This window comes from Lineus longissimus, chromosome 15 (genome assembly GCF_910592395.1).
Source record: "Lineus longissimus chromosome 15, tnLinLong1.2, whole genome shotgun sequence".
Classification (NCBI taxonomy): Eukaryota; Metazoa; Nemertea; class Pilidiophora; order Heteronemertea; family Lineidae; genus Lineus; species Lineus longissimus.
This window is the reverse complement of record NC_088322.1, coordinates 7968146-7990653: the sequence shown is the minus strand read 5'-3', so window position 1 is coordinate 7990653 and position 22508 is coordinate 7968146. Positions and strand designations below refer to the sequence as shown.

The 22508-nt window shown below is 41.0% G+C and overlaps 3 protein-coding genes across 4 annotated transcripts in view; all 3 read left to right on the top strand.

The window, feature by feature from the left end:
- Window positions 1-8896, top strand: LOC135499892 (nicotinamide N-methyltransferase-like). Its single transcript, XM_064790918.1, has 3 exons — window positions 1-258; window positions 6852-7068; window positions 7575-8896. Exons 1-3 carry the CDS (start codon window positions 102-104, stop codon window positions 8029-8031), a joined length of 831 nt encoding a protein of 276 aa, XP_064646988.1. The 5' UTR covers window positions 1-101; the 3' UTR covers window positions 8032-8896.
- An 823-nt stretch (window positions 8897-9719) lies between these two features.
- LOC135499893 (nicotinamide N-methyltransferase-like) overlaps window positions 9720-22508 on the top strand; it is a 66375-nt gene continuing 53586 nt past the window's right edge. Inside the window, exons 1-3 of one of the 2 annotated variants that reach the window (XM_064790920.1) lie at window positions 9737-10198; window positions 14205-14421; window positions 14928-17108. In XM_064790920.1, the coding sequence (XP_064646990.1) occupies window positions 10042-10198; window positions 14205-14421; window positions 14928-15381 (828 nt within the window). In that variant the 5' untranslated portion in view covers window positions 9737-10041 and the 3' untranslated portion in view covers window positions 15382-17108. Of the gene's footprint in view, window positions 10199-14204; window positions 14422-14927; window positions 17109-22508 lie in introns of those variants that run through there. The other variant, XM_064790924.1, reaches the window with a different exon arrangement.
- LOC135499894 (nicotinamide N-methyltransferase-like) lies at window positions 20124-22418 on the top strand. Its single transcript, XM_064790927.1, has 3 exons — window positions 20124-20494; window positions 20929-21145; window positions 21345-22418. Exons 1-3 carry the CDS (start codon window positions 20338-20340, stop codon window positions 21784-21786), a joined length of 816 nt encoding a protein of 271 aa, XP_064646997.1. The 5' UTR covers window positions 20124-20337; the 3' UTR covers window positions 21787-22418.

Genomic DNA, 22508 nt, shown 5'->3' with positions numbered 1-22508 from the left:
TCAGTAAACGCAGAAAACCTGGTGCAGGACTCAAGAAGGACAGGTCGGGGAGGTTAGCTGCTTTCTGCGCCCGTAGGCACTTTGCACCATTGCTTCTTATCATGGCTAACGATCCAGCTTCCGAATCATTTGAGATGGCAAGATTATCTGGAGTCGACTACAAAACTCATTTCGACCCCAAAATCTTTTTGGATAATTATCACACGAAGGAAAGCCGGTTCTACGACAAGATTTCAGAGATGCTTCATGAGCTAATGGGTAAGAATCAGACTGTTATTAAAAAAATTGTTTTTGCATACATGTGGATGAAGTTCCATGTTGATTATTAAATGAAATGGCCAGGGCCATTGTGCTCACCTCTTGTGAAGGGAAGCTGGATGAAGCATTAGCATGGTTTTAAATGTAAGAAAGAAATGAAGTAATGTTTTACAATGAAATTACATGAGAGATAAAATAATGCGTAAGTTGAATTTAATTGAGGTGACTACAGGTATGACAATTTTTGTGATCTGACCAGTAATCGTTAAAACAGCAGCAGAACAAAAGCTTGAAGCAGCAAAACATGCAAGGCATGCCTACCAAAAGAACAAATAAGCAATTCCATGCAACAAGTCATCAGCATTAACACACCTTTTTAAAAAGATGAAACGGCCAGGGGCCATTGTGCTCACCGTAAGTATTTTTAGTAGACAGTTACAGAAAGTGCTACAGTATGTAGGCCTCTCATAATTTATACATGCATCTGTGACCAGTTCAGAGCCGGCCCTGGCCAAGTGGTGAATCCGAGACTTGTGGTTCCAAGCTTGTAGAGTCCAGGTGAAAATGATAGTGAAGAAACGTGCCACTCCATGACAATGGTCACGGTGAATATATTTTTAACTTTGACCTCAGTGACCCTGACAGGTAGGTCAAATAACAAACCAGGGTGATATGTGATGTAGACACATCCACCTGACCATAACAATTTCATCACTCGTTACACTACAGCAATCGGCAAAAAACGATTTCCAAGATGGCCGCCTAATTAAATCTATGGCACCAAATAAATCAAATGAAATGGCCAGGGCCATTGTGCTCACCTCATGTGGAGGAAAGATGGATAAAGAGCATGGTATTGTGTCATGTAGTGTTAGGTTTGATGTAGGTCCAAGCAATTACAATTTCCCCAAAATGGCCAATTTACAGTACATTCGACCTCTGTGACCTTGAAAAGTAGGGCAAACCAAGAAGACCCGGGTGACACATTGAATGGTTGTTAGAATTAGATGTACCTATGATATAAAATCGGGCAAGTCATTACTAGGAATAATGGCATTTTGAAGAATTTAGGATTTGGCCCCCTCCCTGGAGGCCAAACGGCAAATCAGATCGCACCAAACTTCGGTACCTGAGATCACCTGACCAAGTGGTACATGTGTCCTTAATTTGTGATCAATAGTCATTGCAGTTAAGAAACGTGCCATAGTTACGGCCTGACGGCGAATTTACGCCATTTGACCTCTGTGACCTTGACAAGAAGGTCAAATTAAAAACCTGTGCGACATATACTGTATGGTGGTTAGATGTACCCATGATATCAAATTGGTGGCAATCGGGCAAGAAGTTAAGGAATAATCACATTTTTAAGGTTTTTGGATTTTGCCCCCTGGTGGTCAAGTGGTGAATCATATTGGACCAAACTTCGGTCCCTGAGATCACCTGACTAAGGGGTAAATGTGTACCAAATTTGGTATCAATAGTCATTGCAGTTTAGAAACGTGCCATCGTTACATCCTAACGGCCAATTTACACCATTTGACCTCTGTGACCTTGAAAAGGAGGTCAAATCAAAAACCCGGAGGATATATGATGCACCTTTGCTAGAAGTACCTACCATATTTTTTTCAAAATTTCCCGACTACTATTAAGGGAGATATTGCATATTTTCACTTTTAACGTTTGGCCCCCTGGTGGCCAAACCATGAAACGAATCGGACCGAAACTTGGTCTCCAAGGTGTCATTACATAAGGGTACATGTGTACCAAGTTTCAACTCAATAGCTCTAACAGTTACGAAACGTGCCCTGCTAACGGACGACGGACGACGACGGACGACGACGACGACGACGACGACGACGACGACGACGACGGACGACGGACGCCACGGTATGGGATAAGCTCACCTCTGCTAAGAGGTGAGTTAAAAATGAAGAAAATGTAAGATAGAACTCAGAAAAGAAAAAAGGAAAAGATGAAAAATAAAAATATTTTTGGCTGTCCTTTACCGGGGTTTGAACTCACGACCTTTGGATTGCCACAATACGAGGAAAAACCCACAAAACATGCAATTTCGGCCATATTTGAATTCCGATCTGGCTGAAACTTGGCATACAAATAGTGGCTTCTTAGATGCATCATTACACAAAATTAAAACTCTTTACATTGAACAACGACAAAACGTACCAAGAACGGTAAAGTTTTCAACTTTGACCTCTGTGAACTTGAAAGGTGGGTCAAATCAAAAACCTGTAAGATATGTGATGTATCCTTGCTGGGAGTACCTACCATGAAACTTTTATCAAAAACAAATCAGTAATAAGCGAGAAATCACACTTTTTGAGTTTTGAGTTTGGGCCCCCTGGTGGCCAAGTCAATAATCAGACCGAACCAAAATTCAGTGTAAAAGGTCAACTGACCTAGGGGGTCATTTGTTCAAAGTTTCAAGTTCATAACTGTTGCGGTTGAGAAACGTGCCATAGTTACACTCAAACGGCAAATTTACGCCATTTGACCTCTGCGACCTTAAAAAGTAGGTCAAATCCGAAAAATCGTGCAACATCTGAGGTAACCTTGCTAGGGGTCCCTGCCATAAAAATTTCATCAAAAACAATTTGCTGATAAGCAGGCTATTGCACTTCTTACTTTTCTGTTTTGGCCCCCTGGTGGCAAAGTCAAGAATCAGATCAGGCTGAAATTCAGCACCAGAGGTTATCTGATATAGGGGGTTATATGTACATGTACCAAGTTTCAAGTTCATAGCTTTGGTGGTTGAGAAACGTGCCATAGTTACACTCAAACGGCCAATTCACGCCATTTGACCTCTGCGACCTTGAAAAGTAGATCAAATTAAAAACCCGTAAGATATATGATGTATCCTTGCTATGAGTACCTACCACAAAAGTTTTATCGAAAACAAGTCACTAATAAGCGAGATATCACACTTTTTAGATATCCACATTTGGCCCCCTGGTGGCCAAGTAGAGAATCAGATCGGACAGAAATTTAGTGTCACGGGTCATCTGACCTAGGGGGTCATGTGTACAAAGTTTTAAGTTCATAGGCCTAGCGGTTAAAAAACGTGCCACTGTTTTTGAACTAGGATACGACGGACGACGACGACGACGACGACGACGACGACGACGACGACGACGACGGACGACGACGGACGACGGACACTGCGGTATCGTATAGACTCCCCTACGGTGAGCCAAAAAGTCCTTTGGTTTACAGATGACCCATTATGGAAATGCTTAGGAATAGGATAATTATGTTGTTTGCTTGTGTCTAGTACAAGGAACAACCATCATCTGAAATTCCTAGGGCTCTGTAGAGGTTAATTAATCCTGCATTTGCCTCGGCTTAGACTATGACATCCCACTTAGCAGCATTTCAAGGCACCCTCAGGGGAGAGTCCACTATTAACATTTGGGGCCCTGCTGGCTAAACTGAGAATCAGAAAAAGACTGCAGTTTAGTCTAAGAGTATAGGGGTACATTTGTACCAAGTTAGGGATCTGTAGCTAAAGCAGTGACAAAACGTGCCGTCATTGTAAAATGGCGGTGCCATAGGAAAACTTTGACCTCTGTGACCTTGAGAAGTAGGTCAAATCAAAAACCCACATTTATGAAATGTATCCTTGCTAGGAGTACCTACCATAAAAATTTTATGAAAATCAGACCACTATTAAACGAGCAATCAAACATTTTAACTTTGGACATTAAATTTGGCCCCCGGGTGGCCAAACTAAGAATTTTTCAAGATGCCCGCCTGGCACCCATATTGGCTATCTCATTTGATAAAAAATCAAGGATTTAGTAGAGAGTACATAGATATACATGTACATCCAGATCAAATTTGGTTGCAATCCGATCATTAGTTTCGGAGTAATAGTACTGTGTTTATTTTTCAAGATGGCTGCCTGGCGGCCATATTTGATGTCCGAACGGCCGAAATTTTAGGGGTGGAATAGAGAATCCCCAGATACATGTCCACACTGGTTTAAAACCTTCTAGCTAAAATAGATAGGAAACATGCTACTGTTCAGTGAATCAGCAAACTTTGACCTCTGTGACCTTGAAAAGGAGGTCAAATCAAAAACCCGGAGGATATATGATGCACCTTTGCTAGAAGTACCTACCATATTTTTTTCAAAATTTCTCGACTACTATTAAGGGAGATATTGCATATTTTCACTTTTAACGTTTAGCCCCCTGGTGGCCAAACCATGAAACGAATCGGACCGAAACTTGGTCTCCAAGGTGTCATTACATAAGGGTACATGTGTACCAAGATTCAACTCAATAGCTCTAACAGTTACGAAACGTGCCCTGCTAACGGACGACGGACGACGACGGACGACGACGACGACGACGACGACGACGGACGACGGACGCCACGTAATGGGATAAGCTCACCTCTGCTTAGAGGTGAGCTAAAAAGTCAGAATATCACAATATGCCAGGCGCGGCGGCCATTGTTTTTGGCATACATGTGCATGAAATTGCTTGTTGATTATCAAAAATGTCAAAATATCACAATATGCCAGGCGCGGCGGCCATTGTTTTTGGCATACATGTGCATGAAATTGCTTGTTGATTATCAAAAATGTCAAAATAACACAATATGCCAGGCGCGGCGGCCATATTGTAGCCATGATTTCCAGAGGGGTCCTTCTGGAGGGGTTCAGGTACTTTCGCCCAAGGGAAGTCCGTTTTCAAACAATGGAGTGAATTTACTGGCCTGAGATAGTGCCCTTAGGCTATTATCTAATTGAATACATGTATCAGGTGCGAAACTGTCAACCTCATCTGATTTGTTTTCTTGAAAAGCTATTAAATGTCAAAATCTTTAATGCAGTCGATGGAATCGGCCTGTTCTAACCGGTTCTTCAGTCCGCACACATTTCAACTCAGAACTTTAATCCGGGAAAGGGAGTTTTTGCAAGGCCCGGAAACACCAACGCGAAAGCCAATCCAATTGTGCGAGCTCCTGAGGTCACGCGCAACAGTTCTCCCGAAAGTGCGTGACATCAGGATATTCTCTCAGTTGCAAATGAAAGCCATTTTAAAAGGCGATTAGATGGCGCTTTTAGTAACGAATGACCAATTAGTGAGCACACCACTGGAAAGGCCGTGATCCCCTTTTTCTACAGGATCTCACTTCATATATTCAGTGAATACAAGTCAGTAATTAGCGCAGGATTCGCTCGAAGCACTTGAGGCTAAAAACATTTCAAATAAGACCCCAAATTTCAAACAAGACCCCAAAATCACAAGAAAACGCGATTTTAAAAATCTTTCTTTATAGGTAAATCCCAAAATGCCGGTTTTCACGGGAAGCACAATAGCTAATGCTCGAGAAAAATGCGTTAAAAAATGTAGCTTAGTCGGCTCATTTTCGTTATATTTTGATTTTTGTATAAAACAGGAAAAAACACACAAAACAGGACAGTGCAACAGCTGATCACCCGGCTGACACACATTCCAATCTGATGACGCTTAATCTATTGAAAAGCTTTTGCACCCGGTTTCAGGAACTCTGCATGTCATGTCCCAACTCGGACAGGTGCTAGTTCAGTGGCTATGATAGGCGGAAGAATATCCAACATTTTTGGCTCACCTCGTCAGGGGTTGCAAGCCGGATGAATATACGGAATCGCTTCGATGCTACCTGAGCACGATGTCGAAGAATGGAATAGGCGTTGGCGTTTGCGTTTCGGGGGGTTGGGGAAAACGCAGTATTGTTGTTAGAGTCGTTAGTTTTTTTGTCGACCCACGGCTTCCTAGGGGTTCGCCTCCTTGTCGGTTGGGGGGGGGGGGGGGGGGGTATCACGCCGATCATCCGCTGCCTAGTCACCATGGGCTAATTTTCACATATGCGTTATCTTCACCGGACAATTGATGCTGTCAACCGTGATTTTCCTTTCTTCGACGTATAACACGTCCCTATTTCGTGATGCACGACTACCATCTGATTTAGCCTTTTTGTTGTATGGGAAAAACATTTTGCGCCTGTCGTTTACGACTTTTGGAAATTCTTCGTGAACTTGTACTTCGATCCCATCAGGTTTCTGGTGTATTGCTGTTTACTTTGTATTTGTCTGTTCTGGAGCAAAACTTCATCACAAAAGGCCGGGATCCACCTGCATTAGAAGCCAGAGACTTTCAGACTTTATTTCCTCTTTTTCTCTGCACAATTAACTAATTTTATCGTTTGTCTCTTGTGTGCTAACCTTCACACCGTGAAAGCTTTCGCTTACCAACTTCGTAGTTTCTCGTTTCTCAGAACATGTCTAGCACCTGGTACATGTTTTCCATTAGGAAATATGGGAATTACCCAATTAGGCAATAGGTAAATAGGGCAATTAGGCGAAGTGACGATTGCAAAATGGCAATAGGCGAAATGGCAATATAAATCATCGGATAAGGTGTGGATTAAAGAATGATCTTAACTTGATGTCACCTAAATTTTTGATGGAGTTCATCGGCGGGTTCCGAATATGATGATGATGAAGATGATGATGATGATGACGACGACGACTACGACGTCGAAAATCATTGATGAAAAAAAAACAAATGTGTATTTTTCTTCAGCTGCGGCAGAAATTCGTGATGGTAGCAGACTCCTTGATGTAGGGTCTGGCCCGAGTATCTATTCCGTCATTTCCGCTGGAAGTCGATGTTCAGAGATCGTCTGCTCAGATTATGTAACTCAGAATCTGGATGAAATCCTAAAATGGGTGAATGGTGACCCTGATGCCCACAACTGGCAACGATACTTTGAATATGTGTGCAAACTAGAAGGGAAAAGGTAGGAACGTACTGTAATATGTCCTAGTGTAATTATACTATCGTTAGCCTCATAGCATAATTGCCTAAGTCATATTTTGGCCAAAATGTGAAAATTTTATGTCTATGTCACTTTTCTGTGTTATTCAAGCATTGTTTACTTATTTAATGGTTTTAAAAATGTTGAGACATCTGTTATAAGTTTTTGTTAAAGTTCGAATAAAAATTTCCTAAGCGTTGTCTAAAAAAATGGTTCTTTAATTTTTCTCAAAACCTTCAATATTAATATGAGTTAGGCAATTATGCTATGAGGCTAACGCTATGATATGTTTGAATTTATTAACTGTTCATTTGATGAGGCGCGTCGATTTTGGCCTCCATTTTACATGTAGCGCCACCCTCGCGGTGTTCGGTGAGACGACCAATAACTCCAGTTCGTTATCAATTCCTTACACCACTCGACTCTTGGAAACCGCTTGAAAAACCTTGCCCTGTTGTCGACCTCACCGAAACTTTGTCTCGTTTCAGCGATGATGAATGGAAACTCAGACAAGACCACATCCGGCAAGCAATCAAACGGGTCGTACCATGTGATGTTCACCAAGAGAACCCATTGGCCCCGTTGGTCTTGGAACCCTTCGACGTCATCTCGTCCAGCCTCTGTTTAGAGGCAGCGTGTTCTGACGAATCATCATATAGGAGTGCGGTTAAACACGTGACCTCCCTTCTCAAGCCGGGGGGAATATTATTCGTGGTCGGGATTCAGGGTGAAACGTTCTACTCTGTTGGTAACAAGAGGTTCAAAGCCTTTCCATTAAGCAACGAGATAATCGAAAGTGCATATGCTGAAGTTGGCCTGACCAATTTACGTTGGTGCAATGAGACTTGTGACAGTAAGAAATATCCCTTTGAAGGCCTCCCATATGATATGTCTGGATTGTTTGCGGTCAGTGCCACACGAACCGATGTAACAGCCTCTGCTTAATATATTATTTGTGATCACGCTATCATAATTTTAGTTTAGTGACAAGAGGTCAACCAACTGTTGGCCAGATCTAGCTGAAAAACACTGTAAGTAAATATTCAAATACAAAATGCAAAATAGAATGTGATCTCATGATGTTATTGTAGATGAGAGTAGACTGCCTGGGCCAAAACTAAATAAATAATGAAAGCTTAGTACCGGATATAATAAGTAGTAAATGGTCTCATAGATTTTTTCCAGAGAAAGACATTTTTTTAGTAATTCTATGCCTGAAACTCTCATCTTTATAATAATCATAAATAGTAAAGGATCATTAACACATTTACAAACGTAAACATCTGATATCAATCACCTTCTTTGAATATTGCATGAATATAATATGCACGTTGGCTAGATAAAAAAAAACACACAGTTTTTGATGTTCTGTGTTGAGGTAAAATATCAGAACCCCGGACACCACTTGATATTGAGGAACATGGAAGGTTACAGGACGAACATATGAAAATTACAGGAAGAGCATAGAATTACAGAGCCTGCACATTTACTAACGTACCTGTACAACACTCTTGAAAATGAGGTTTTTTTAGCTTTTGAAAAAAATGAGGGTTTTTCAGCAAACACAAATATGCATCCGTCTCTGCTCTTCTTTTGGTACCTTTTTATGTGTACATGTATTTCGTACTCGAACTGGCGCAGATTATAACAAGCGATTGGGTGCGTTATTTACAAAAAAAGTGCACGAAATGTGTGTACTATCTTAATACAAGTACCACACAGCACGCTGCATGAAATTCCACCTGTTGTTCAATTGTTCTCTACGTGTGCGAATAAATAAATAAACAAGCCCTTCGGCGACATAAATTCATTTGGTTGGATAGTTAAATATTTCTCCGGTTGTGACCACGACAACACTGGTATTAAGGCGCCTGCTTTCTGTGGCGAGGAATCACTTAGGCCAATGTTTTTGTGTGATATTGGGAGATTTAGAAGGCATTATTGATTAGTCATGCCCTAAATGAGGCAATGGTGAATTTATGAGGGTTGCTCATGAAGTACAAGTCCCTCCCCCCGCAGAGCAATATTGAATGTGCCTCAGTCCAAGTTTAGCAGGACCCAGAGATGGCAAGAAAACTGCATTATTTTGCACTTATAGATTCCAAATTATTTCTTGGGCAGGGCCCTCGTACCAACCAAGTTTTCAAGATGGCATCTCACTGATTCCCACCCCTTCTAAGGATTTCTGGATACACCACTGTCAACTAGTTTCAATCCGATTGCATGGGAGTGAAATATCATACCTATGGAATTCCGAGTGTTAAGAATCATCATACAGAATAGGGCAAAATGGATATCTCACGGAATGAGAATGCGCTACCCTACTATAGGATGTGGTAACTGCATTTTGCTCCGAAGCATAAAAAAGCCGTAAATTGATATAGTGTGTAGGCTACATACGGTAGATTTATGGCCTACTAGTAGGATGTTGATCATTGCGGTTTTTGCCATTTTTACTTTACTGAAAAATAACATTTCTATGCGAAATGCACATCATGATATGACAGACCAGCTGCTGCAATAAGAAAACTGCGCTTACTGGAAAAGAACAATCGTATAAAACATAATCGCGAGTGCAAATTATTTCCATGCCCATGGTAAATATTCAGACAACTGGTTGTAACGATGTGTGTAACGATGTGCGGTCAAGATGAACATGCAGTTGCATGTAACCATTGTATTGTCTTCGGCCTTACTATCATTGAATGGAGAAGTGGACAGCATCATCAGAAATGGTGATTGTCATGGTCCAGGAAAGTAGAAAATCTTGTGGCAGAAAAAAATGATTACTCAACTCGCGATTTCGTGATTTCTCATATCGCGGTTTATAATAAGCCGCACAGAAGCGCACTGATCAGTAAACGCAGAAAACCTGGTGCAGGACTCAAGAAGGACAGGTCGGGGAGGTTAGCTGCTTTCTGCGCCCGTAGGCACTTTGCACCATTGCTTCTTATCATGGCTAACGATCCAGCTTCCGAATCATTTGAGACGGCAATATTATCTGGAGTCGACTACAAAACTCATTTCGACACCAAAATCTTTTTGGATAATTATCACACGAAGGAAAGCCGGTTCTACGACAAGATGTCAGAGATGCTTCATGAGCTAATGGGTAAGAATCAGACTGTTATTCCAAAAAAATTGTTTTAGCATACATGTGCATGAAGTTGCACGTTGATTATTAAACAAGTCAAAATATCACAATATGCCAGGCGCGGCGGCCATTGTTTTTGGCATACATGTGCATGAAATTGCTTGTTGATTATCAAAAAAGTGAAAATAACACAATATGCCAGGCGCGGCGGCCATATTGTAGCCATGATTTCCGGAGGGGTCCTTCTGGAGGGGTTCAGGTACTTTCACCCAAGGGAAGTCCGTTTTCAAACAATGGAGTGAATTTACTGGCCTGAGATAGTGCCCTTAGGCTATTATCTAATTGAATACATGTAGGCCTATCAGGTGCGAAACTGTCAACCTCATCTGATTTGTTTTCTTGAAAAGCTAAAATGTCAAAATCTTTAATGCAGTCGATGGAATCGGCCTGTTCTAACCGGTTGTTCAGTCCACACACATTTCAACTCCAAGCTTTAATTCGGGAAAGGGAGTTTTCGCAAGGCCCGAAAACGCCAACGCAAAAGCCAATCCAATTGTGCGAGCTCCTGAGGTCACGCGCAACAGTTCTCCCGAAAGTGCGTGACATCAGGATATTCTCTCAATTGCAAATGAAAGCTACAGTACAACCTCTCTATTGCGGACACCCATGGCACTAGGCGTTGGTGTCCGTAATGTAGAGGTGTCCTTAATAGGGAGGTTATGCCATTATTGTCCAAAACGTGGATTCATGTGTATGAACACGGGGGTCGTGAAGCTAAGTCTGCGTACCGGGGTATTACATATTCCATTTAATTTTGAATATTAACTACTTCAAACAATTTGATGCAATTTATATGCGAACTTGAAATTACTTTATTGTAATACCTTATGGCAATTCTAGTGGATGTCATATGAATTTGCCAACATTGGTATATGCAGGTTGTGTTCGTACGCTACATACTACATAGACAGCGTACATCCTTAATTAGTTGTTTTAAAGCATTTGATTGAGCTACTACACATCAAGTTTTATTATTTGTAATTAGAGCACAAGGGGACAAACAACTCAATGGACTGCAATTAATGTAAGAATATACAGTAGCTTGGCAATGTGATAAGAAGTGAAGAAAATTAAACGAAACATAGGAGAGCAACGGACATTGAATTCACTCCACCCTGTAATTAACGCTGAACGCAGTGTCTAATTATGTTCATCAAATACGCAAACTTCACACCTGTTAGGTCTAATCGACCACCTAAGTGAACACGGGAAGCCATTGTTTTTGCTTACTATCCGTAATTGTGAGGTGATTGGACCAAAAAGTCACCATGGCCTTGGTGCAATTCGGAATAGAGAGGTGTCCGCTCTACAGAGGTTTTGGTTAAAGCAAAAGACTTAGAAAAAATCAGGACTGAACGAACATGTCCGTAATGCGGAGGTGTCCGCCTGGCAGAGGTGTCCGCTAGGGGAGGTTCTACTGTATTTCAAAAGGCGATTAGATGGCGCTTTTTAACGAATGACCAATTAGTGAGCACACCACTGGAAAGGCCGTGATCCCCTTTTTCTACAGGATCTCACCTCATTTATTCAGTGAATACAAGTCAGTAATTAGCGCAGGATTCGCTCGTTGCACTTGAGGCTAAAAACATTTCAAACAAGACCCTAAATCACAAGAAAACGCGATTTTAAAAATCTTTCTTCATAGGTAAATCCCAAAATGCCGGTTTTCACGGGAAGCACAATAGCTAATGCTCGAGAAAAATGCGATAAAAAATGTAGCTTTGTCAGCTCATTTTCGAAATATTTCGATTTTTGTATAAAACAGGAAAAAACACACAAAACAGGACAGTGCAACAGCTGATCACCCGGCTGACACACATTCCAATCTGATGACGCCCAATCTATTGAAAAGCTTTTGCACCCGGTTTCAGGAACTCTGCATGACATGTCCCAACTCGTATAGGTGCTAGTTCAGTGGCTATGATAGGCGGAAGAATATCCAAAATTTTTGGCTCAACTCGTTAGGGGTTGCAAGCCGGATGAATCCACGGAATCGCTTTGATGCTACCTGAGCACGATGTCGAAGAATGGAATAGGCGTTGGCGTTTGCGTTTCGGGGGGTTGGGGAAAACGCAGTATTGTTGTTAGAGTCGTTAGGTTTGTTTTCGACCCTCGGCTTCCTAGGGGTGCGCCTCCTTGTCGGTTGGGGGGTATCACGCCGATCATCCGCTGCCTAGTCACCATGGGCTAATTTTCGCATATGCATTATCTTCACCGGACAATTAATGTTGTCAACCGTGATTTTCCTTCCTTCGACGTATAACACGTCCCTATTTCGTGATGCACGACTACCATCTGATTTAGCCTTTTTGTAGTATGGCAAAAACATTTTGCGCCTGTCGTTTACGATTTTCGGAAATTCTTCGTGAACTTGGTACTTCGATCCCATCAGGTTTCTGGTGTATTGCTGTTCACTTTGTATTTGTCTGTTCTGGAGCAAAACTTCATCACAAAAGGCCGGGATCCACCTGCATTAGAAGCCAGAGACTTTCAGACTTTAGTTCCTCTTTTTCTCTGCACAATTACCTAATTTTATCGTTTGTCTCTTGTGTGCTAACCTTCACACCGTGAAAGCTTTCGCTTACCAACTTCGTAGTTTCTCGTTTCTCAGAACATGTCTAGCACCTGGTACATGTTTTCCATTAGGAAATATGGGAATTACCCAATTAGGCAATAGGTAAATAGGGCAATTAGGCGAAGTGACGATTGCAAAATGGCAATAGGCGAAATGGCAATATAAATCATCGATTAAAGAATGATCTTAACTTGATGTCACCTAAAGTTTTTGATGGAGTTCATCGGCGGGTTCCGATAATGTTGATGATGAAGATGATGATGATGATGACGACGACGACTACGACGTCGAAAATCATTGATGAAAAAAAAATGAAACGGCCAGGGGCCATTGTGCTCACCGTATAGATATTTGGTGCTTTGTAATTCATCCAGATTAAGACACATTGTACATGTATAGTATATAGGTCAAACCAAAGTCGGTATGACATGTGATGTATCGTTGCTTGGAGTAAGTACCATAAGAATATCATCAAAAACAAGTCAATAATAAACGAGATATTGCACTTTTTACCTATTTTAGTTTTGGCCTCCTGGTGGCCGAGTTGAGTACCAGATCAGATCGAAATTCGGTGTCCGAGGTGACATGACGTAGGGAGTCATGTGTATCAAATTTCAAGTTCAAAGCTTTAGTGGTTAAGAAACGTGCCATAGTTACAATCAAACGACAAATTTACGCCATTTGATCTCTGTGACCTTGAAAAGCAGGTCAGATCAAAAACTCATATGATATGTGATGTATCCTTGCTAGGAGAACCTACCATAAAAATGTTATTGAAAACGAATCACTAAAAATAAGCAAGATATTGCACTTCTTACTTTTTCCATTATGGCCCCCTGGTGGCCGAATAAAGAATCAGATCAAGCCAAAATTTGGCATCAGAGGTTATCTGATGTAGGGGGTTATATGCACCAAGTTTCAAGTTCATAGCTTTAGTGGTTAAGAAACGTGCCATAGTTTACACTCTAACGGCCAATTTACGCCATATGACCTCTGTGACCTTGAAAAGTAGGTCAAATTAAAAACCCGTATGATATAAGATGTATATTTGCTATGAGTACCTACAACAAAAGTTTCATCGAAAACAAGTCACTAATAAGCGAGATATCACACTTTTTAGATATCCACATTTGGCCCCCTGGTGGCCAAGTAGAGAATCAGATCGGACAGAAATTTAGTGTCACGGGTCATCTGACCTAGGGGGTCATGTGTACAAAGTTTTAAGTTCATAGGCCTAGCGGTTAAGAAACGTGCCACTGTTTTTGAACTAGGATACGACGGACGACGACGACGACGACGACGACGACGACGGACGACGACGGACGACGGACACTGCGGTATTGTATAGACTCCCCTACGGTGAGCCAACAAATGTGTATTTTTCTTCAGCTGCGGCAGAAATTCGTGATGGTAGCAGACTCCTTGATGTAGGGTCTGGCCCCAGTATCTATTCCGTCATTTCCGCTGGAAGTCGATGTTCAGATATCGTCTGCTCAGATTATGTAACTCAGAATCTGGATGAAATCCTAAAATGGGTGAATGGTGACCCTGATGCCCACAACTGTCAACGATACTTTGAATATGTGTGCAAACTAGAAGGGAAAAGGTAGGAACGTACTGTAATATGTACTAATGTAATTATACTATCGTTAGCCTCATAGCATAATTGCCTAAGTCATATTTTGGCCAAAATGTGAAAATTTTATGTCTATGTCACTTTTCTGTGTTATTCAAGCATTGTTTACTTATTTAATGGTTTTAAAAATGTTGAGACATCTGTTATAAGTTTTTGTTAAAGTTCGAATCAAAATTTCCTAAGCGTTGTCTACAAAAATGGTTCTTTAGTTTTTCTCAAAACCTTCAATATTAATATGAGTTAAGCAATTATGCTATGAGGCTAACGCTATGATATATTTGAATTTATTAACTGTTCATTTGATGAGGCGCGTCGATTTTGGCCTCCATTTTACATGTAGCGCCACCCTCGCGGTGTTCGGTGAGACGACCAATAACTCCAGTTCGGTATCAATTCTTTACACCACTCGACTCTTGGAAACCGCTTGAAAAACCTTGCCCTGTTGTCGACCTCACCGAAACTTTGTCTCGTTTCAGCGATGATTGGAAACTCAGACAAGACCACATCCGGCAAGCAATCAAACGGGTCGTACCATGTGATGTTCACCAAGAGAACCCATTGGCCCCGTTGGTCTTGGAACCCTTCGACGTCATCTCGTCCAGCCTCTGTTTGGAAGTAGCGTGTTGTGACGAATCATCATATAGGAGTGCTGTTAAACACGTGACCTCCCTTCTGAAGCCGGGGGGAATATTATTCGTGGTCGGGATTCAGGGTGAAACGTTCTACTCTGTTGGTAACAAGAGGTTCAAAGCCTTTCCATTAAGCAACGAGATAATCGAAAGTGCATATGCTGAAGTTGGCCTGACCAATTTACGTTGGTGCAATGAGACTTGTGACAGTAAGAAATATCCCTTTGAAGGCCTCCCATATGATATGTCTGGATTGTTTGGGGTCAGTGCCACACGAACCGATGTAACAGCCTCTGCTTAATATATTATTTGTGATCACGCTATCATAATTTCAGTTTAGTGACAAGAGGTCAACCAACTGTTGGCCAGATCTAGCTGAAAAACACTGTAAGTAAATATTCAAATACAAAATGCAAAATAGAATGTGATCTCATGATGTTATTGTAGATGAGAGTAGACTGCCTGGACCAAAAATAAATAAATAATGAAAGCTAAGTACCGGATACAATAAGTAGTAATTGGTCTCATAGATTTTTTCTCGAGAAAGACATTTTTTTAGTAATTCTATGCCTGAAACTCTCATCTTTATAATAATCATAAATAGTAAAGGATCATTTACACATTTACAAACGTAAACATCTGATATCAATCACCTTCTTTGAATATTGCATGAATATAATATGCACGTTTGCTAGATAAAAAAAACACACACAGTTTTTGATGTTCTGTGTTGAGGTAAAATATCAGAACCCCGGACACCACTTGATATTGAGGAAACTGGTTGAATCGAGCTTTACAATATCTAGTATAGCATATTGGAATTCTCTCCCACGTCCTCTCAGGACCAGTAGGCCTACATCGATTGACTCTTTTGAATGCAACTATAAAAAGCTTTACTTCCCTCAAACTCGGCGTGATTTTGGGGTAGGACTGCGAAGGTGTTCTCAGCTATTGTGTAGATTTCGTATTAATTTTACAACACGAAATATACTCCAAAGTAAACGTTGCGCTTGCCAATTGGCCAACGAAACCTACACTCACTATTTCCTAGACTGTCCTCGCTATGCGGAATCCAGGAATTTAGTACTAACAAATCTAGCTATCACATTAGAGGGTTCAACAATCCGTCTCCCGAGGTTGTCAAAAAGAGAAACTGTATACATGTATTTGTTAATCTATGGCATTCAAGATATCCCCAATCTGAGCACATCTATATTTTCTCGTGTACACAATTTTTTTATTCAAACAAAGCATTTCACCTTCTAACCTTACGACCATATGTATTCTTGACTGTATACCCACAGCTACTTACGCCGGCGCTACTTACTTTGTATTACGGGTATAATTGAATCAGCAACTTTTGTATTTCTTGTTCATCTGCACCGTCCATCGTTTGTTATTATAATTATGTAATAAATATTGAGGAACATGGAAGGTTACAGGACGAACATATGAAAATTACAGGAAGAGCATAGAATTACAGAGCCTGCACATTTACTAACGTACCTGAACAACACTCTTGAAAATGAGGGTTTTTTAGCTTTTGGAAAAAATGAGGGTTTTTCAGCAAACACAGCGTACTCGAACTGGCGCAGATTATAACAAGCGATTGGGTGCGTTATTTACAAAAAAAGTGCACGAAATGTGTGTACTATCTTAATACAAGTACCACACAGCACGCTGCATGAAATTCCACCTGTTGTTCAATTGTTCTCTACGTGTGCGAATAAATAAATGAACAAGCCCTTCGGCGACATAAATTCATTTGGTTGGATAGTTAAATATTTCTCCGGTTGTGACCACGACAACACTGGTATCAAGGCGCCTGCTTTCTGTGGCGAGGAATCAGTTAGGCCAATGTTTTTGTGTGATATTGGGAGATTTAGAAGGCATTATCGATTAGTCATGCCCTAAATGAGGCAATGGTGAATTTAGGAGGGTTGCTCATGAAGTACAAGTCCCAAGTAGGATATTGATCATTGTGGTTTTTGCCACTTTTACTTTCCTGCAAAATAACATTTCTATGCGAAATGCACATCATGATATGACAGACCAGGTGCTGCAATAAAAAAAACTGCGCTTACTGGAAAAGAATAATCGTATAAAACATAATCGGGAATGCAAATTATTTCCATGCCCACGGTAAATATTCAGACAACTGGTTGTAAAGATGTGTGTTTTACTCACTTCATTCAAAAGTTTGGCCGACACACTTGGGGATTAAGTATGGCAGGTTTTGGGGAAGGTAGATCATGAGATGCAACAAATATCTACTAGTCCTGGCGGAAGTTCTGAAGTGTCGTAATTTAAATTTACTATTGTGGCGATTTGGACCATTTTGGGAAGAACATTATGAGCTGACTGATTTTCCTAAAATATGCATCATCACTGGAAATGAGCGACATTGTGAAATAGTTCCCTCAGTTCCTAATAGATGGCAGCGCTATGCGTTGACGTCATACCCGCGCTGTTGTTTCGGGGGCGGTATCATCGCGGCAACGTTACACGCTCCTCCAACACTGAAACCACGCTATTGCAGAACCGAGCGAACGTGTATGTATCTGGAACTGTTGTCCATTTAATTCCATTTGCTAGGGTGGTATTTGCATTGATTCCGGCTTTGTCTTTATAGCATAAAATTGTCCTTTTCTGTGAGCAATTCAACACTGTGGAGACGGCCCCACCAAGCGATCTCGCCATCTAGCGGCGGCCTGTACTAACAACGCTGTTGACCTGGAGTCGAGGTTTCTAGTGTTGAATGTACAGGTTCTGAACACTTCTAAGGTAAATGGGGTCAAGGTTTTAAGCTTTTGTCACATGATTTAGCTAGAAAATGGTGGCGGCAAGCAAACTTGATGAAAAAAGGCAAAAAAACTTCGGATTTGCATGGATTTTTAGTATCAAAAACTCGTTCCCAGTGGGAATAACGTCATTCTGAGTGAGTAATTTGTCTCTTTTTTATAGAAAAAGTGCACAAAGGTCTTATATCGTTCGTAGTAGCTAATTTGATACATAAATCCTGGAGTATTTCAACTTTGAAAATTGATCTGGGGATGCTAATGACTTTGCTCTGATTTCGAGAAGAGAGGTCATTTTCGACCTTAGGTCAGCCAACTATACACAGTAAATTCCTTGGTTGTATACAGCTCGGTGGTCTTGCCAAACTGTTAAAAGTGCACAAAACTCACAAATAATTTCAACAAAATAAGTTGTATCAAATATTGGCTATGCAATTTAAGGCTCCATACGATCTGGATCTTTAAAAAAAAGTGGTTGTGGACGCAATTTGATACTATTTTTGTAATGCTGTAATGAATTTTCCATTACCAATCGGCTCCATATTCTCCTTACTTTATTCAGCCAATGGGAAGCAATGTCGCTCACTTCCAGTGATGTGACGACACATCATGCCAGTGTCATCAACCACCTCTCATTGGGATATTATGCTGTGACGTGAGTGACGTCATCGCGATGCGAGAGGGGCGTGGCCAACTGACTGATCGCGGCCGACGCAGAAACAAAGCTGCATCATTTACATTTGGCGACGTTAGCCAAAAAAAATTAAAACGAAGACCCTATGTCAACTTTAAAGCCTGAAATCACACTCACAATAGACTCCTTCCGTCTGTATAGGGCCTTCATCCATGTGCATAACTTACCGCATTCAGTGAATCCGCACAACAAAATTCCATTCCGGCCACAGGTGGCAATAGGGGTCTCTCCCATCTCTCAGTACGTCAAAACTAATCACGCTTGTACGAGGGATATTTTAGTGGTGAATCTTCAATTTTTTTTCTATGAATTTTATAAAAGTACACATGGATTATTTTGAAGTCGAAAACGTAATTACCCTCTTAATCGAAAATAGTGTTAAATGGCCTCTTCATGCAGGAGCTAGGAAGGCAGGGTGAAATTATCTTAAAGTCGCCAATTGGGGTCTCTCCCATCTCTCAGTACGTCAAAACTAATCACGCTTGTACGAGGGATATATTTAGTGGCGAATCAAAATGACCTTGTGCCCTACTGTGCATATATATATCAAGTCACCAAAGGATATCCACTTTAACCTCCCTGCTCCTGCCTATAACTGGGGGGGGGGGGGGGGGGTGTCCACTCCAGCGATATAGATAATGAGAAATCCATTGGCAACACAGGCGCATATAGCAGATGCTTTTACCGAAGACATTTTTAATTCATTTATTCATTAAATAAAAATACCTTTTCGGACATTCTTTAAAGAAATAATAACCAAACTGTTCTGAAAATTGCCTATGTGTCTTTATTTGTATAACTCTGCCAATAGCCCCCGGAAATGATAAGAATAGACACGGATGAAATTTGGAACCAGAGAATTAAGGAGTTTATAACTAAAAAGCTGTTTTTGAGGGGGAACGTACAATTACATTCGATTAACATGTATGTCATTATGTATGTCAAAATGAAAATAGAGTGCGGCCCAGGATGGCTCGAACCCATGACTGTGGAACCTTTCGACATCGTGTCAAAGTATCACTATTGGCAGTGTTACCGCCTCGGCCAACTAGTAACTTCGTTGGAGAGGCATCACAAATCGTCTTTAAACCGCATTACATGACTTAATTTCGCGAAATCAAAAAGGTTCAAAACGTTTTCACAAAGCAACTAGATAATCGAAAGTGCATTTGCTGAAATTGGCCTGACCAATTTTTAGTTGGTACAATGATTTTTATGAATTATTTACGGTCAGTGCTACGCGAATCAGTGGATGATGCGCAAACCGATAAAACAATTGAAAACTTAAGGTGAGCCGTCAAATTTACGGCCGATAGCTGTCATTGTGGTATCATGAGCAACGTATCACGAGTAGCTTTTGCAATACACACGCATTGCATTAAATACTCAGCGCTAAGTACGCTAATGATATTATGATAATACAGCAATGACCTCATTAAATGTCATACGCTGCGGACAATAGTCTCCCTTTAACGCGTTTTCAACTCTACAGCTTTTCCAAAGAGCAAAGAGTTCATGACCGGTCATACACTGACAATTATGTATCTTCACACTGTACAATCTGGTGCCACTTTAGTGTTCACAGATCAGTGCCGTGCTGTGCTATTCTATAAGAATATCACAAAAGGTCATTAAATTGTAAATAGAATAGCACAGAAGGTCACTGATTTGTAAACACTGAAAACCTGGTGCAGGACAACAGAAAGACCAGGTTAGCTGCATACAGAACTGCGCCCTTAGACAATTTGCACCATTGCTTCTTATCATGGCTAACGATCCAGCTTCCGAATCACTTGAGACGGCAAGATTATCTGGAGTCGACTACAATACACATTTCGACCCGAAAATCTTTTTGGGAAATTACCATGGGCGGGAAAGCCGGTTCTGCGACAAGTTGTTAGAGATGCTTCACGAGCTCACGGGTAAGAACTAGTGTGTTCTTTATAATTTTTGTTTTTCTTTTTTGGCATACATGTGGATGAAGTTCCATGTTGATATAAAAATCTTAGGGTTCACGGTCAAATTCTAAGATGATCAATGGGTCTTTCCAATACCCGACCCCCTTCTAATACCAATGATCACAAAAAGGATATTAGTCAGCACGCCTTTCCAGATAATACAATCATTATCTCAGGACGTGACTAATCTGGTACATGTATTCAATTTGACGATATGGGAATTATGCGAAATGGCAATATAAACCATCGGATCAAGTACAGATTAAAGAATGATATTAACTTAATGTCACCGAAAGTTTTTGATGGAGTAATCGGCGGGTTCCGAATATGATGATGATGACGACGACGACGACGATGACGAACATTATTGATGAAATATATATGTGTATTTTCTTCAGCTGCGGCAGGAATTCGTGATGGTAGCAGACTCCTTGATGTAGGGTCTGGCCCGAGTATCTATTCTGTCATTTCCGCCGGAATTCGATCTTCAGAGATAGTCTGCTCAGATTATGCAACTCAAAATCTGGATGAAATCCTAAAATGGGTGAATGGTGACCCTGATGCCCACAACTGGCAACGATGCTTTGAATATGTGTGTACACTAGAAGGGAAAAGGTACGTACTGGTATACGTTTGAATTCATTTGCTGTTAAGTTTTGACCACCATTTTACATGTAACGCCACCCTTGCGGTGTTTGGTGAGACGACCAATAACTCCAGTTCGTTATCAATTCCTTACACCACTCGACTCTTGGAAACCGCTTGAAAAACCTTGGCCTGTTGTCGACCTTACCGAAACTTTGTGTCGTTTCAGCGATGAATGGAAACTCAGACAAGACCACATCCGGCAAGCAATCAAACGGGTCATACCATGTGATGTTCACCAAGCGAACCCATTGGCTCCGTTGGTCTTTGAACCCTTCGACGTCATCACATCCAGCCTCTGTTTAGAGGCAGCGTGTTCTGACGAATCATCATATAGGAGTGCTGTTAAACACGTGACCTCACTTCTCAAGCCGGGGGGAATATTATTCATGGCCGGGGTTCAGGGTGAAACGTTCTACTATGTCGGTAAAAAGAAGTTCAAAGCCTTTCCATTAAGCAACGAGATAACAGAAAGTGCATTTGCCGAGGTTGGCCTGACCAATTTAAAATGGTACAATGAGACTAGTGACATTAAGAAATATACCTTTGAGGGCCACTCAAATGATTTTTCTGGATTGTTTGCGGTCAGTGCCACACGAATCAGTGGATGATGCGCGAACAGTGCACATCACTGAAGTCCAGCCACTAGCTATAAACAAGTTCCTCGTATATGGACCGTACAATGTAGATGGACATCTAGCTAACAGCTCCTCAATGTAACGAGGCTATGCATAGTATTCAAAGCGATTTTTCATATCTGGTTCCAGCGTTTGATGTATTAAATGTCCTGCCTGGGGACATTGTGATCATCTGGGAATGATTTAGTGGAAGATGAAATGAGGGGTGTATAGGCACCTATTCAATTGTTTGTTAATTTATCCACAGAGGCTCTCTCGCATGCTCAAATAAGGCTTTGTAGTTGGTAGCAAACCCACATGTTCGTCTAAAAAGAAAAGAAAAGAAAAGAAAAGAAAAAAAGACCAAGAGACGAATATCACTGCGACGAAGTTGGTATGAATGAAGAGGTCTATTGTCGGACACAAATATAGGAACCCAAGCAAAAACCAGTGTGCAAGCAATTATTGAAATGGAAATTTTGAACGTTCCTCATATGATTTTATATACCACAATACTATTTGCAAGTAATACTTTATTACATAGATCCGTTCGTGAAAGAGACAAATATGGGAGACATTATTAAAGGTGTTTAGGATGAAATGCAATAAACTCTGTCTTATCGTCATTCTGCTTCAGTCCATTTGTCCTTAACCAGGGTTTCAAGTCCTGGACACAGGCTTCTATCGAAGCAATGGCAGATTGCCAATTGGTTTGG

Excerpts from the sequence above, each read along its gene's own strand:
- LOC135499892 (XM_064790918.1), top strand. The coding sequence starts at position 102 with ATGGCTAACGATCCAGCTTCCGAATCATTTGAGATGGCAAGATTATCT. Across the intron at positions 259-6,851 it reads GATGCTTCATGAGCTAATGG|CTGCGGCAGAAATTCGTGAT; the intron begins GTAAGAATCAGA and ends ATTTTTCTTCAG. Across the intron at positions 7,069-7,574 it reads TGCAAACTAGAAGGGAAAAG|CGATGATGAATGGAAACTCA; the intron begins GTAGGAACGTAC and ends GTCTCGTTTCAG.
- LOC135499894 (XM_064790927.1), top strand. The coding sequence starts at position 20,338 with ATGGCTAACGATCCAGCTTCCGAATCACTTGAGACGGCAAGATTATCT. Across the intron at positions 20,495-20,928 it reads GATGCTTCACGAGCTCACGG|CTGCGGCAGGAATTCGTGAT; the intron begins GTAAGAACTAGT and ends TATTTTCTTCAG. Across the intron at positions 21,146-21,344 it reads TGTACACTAGAAGGGAAAAG|CGATGAATGGAAACTCAGAC; the intron begins GTACGTACTGGT and ends GTGTCGTTTCAG.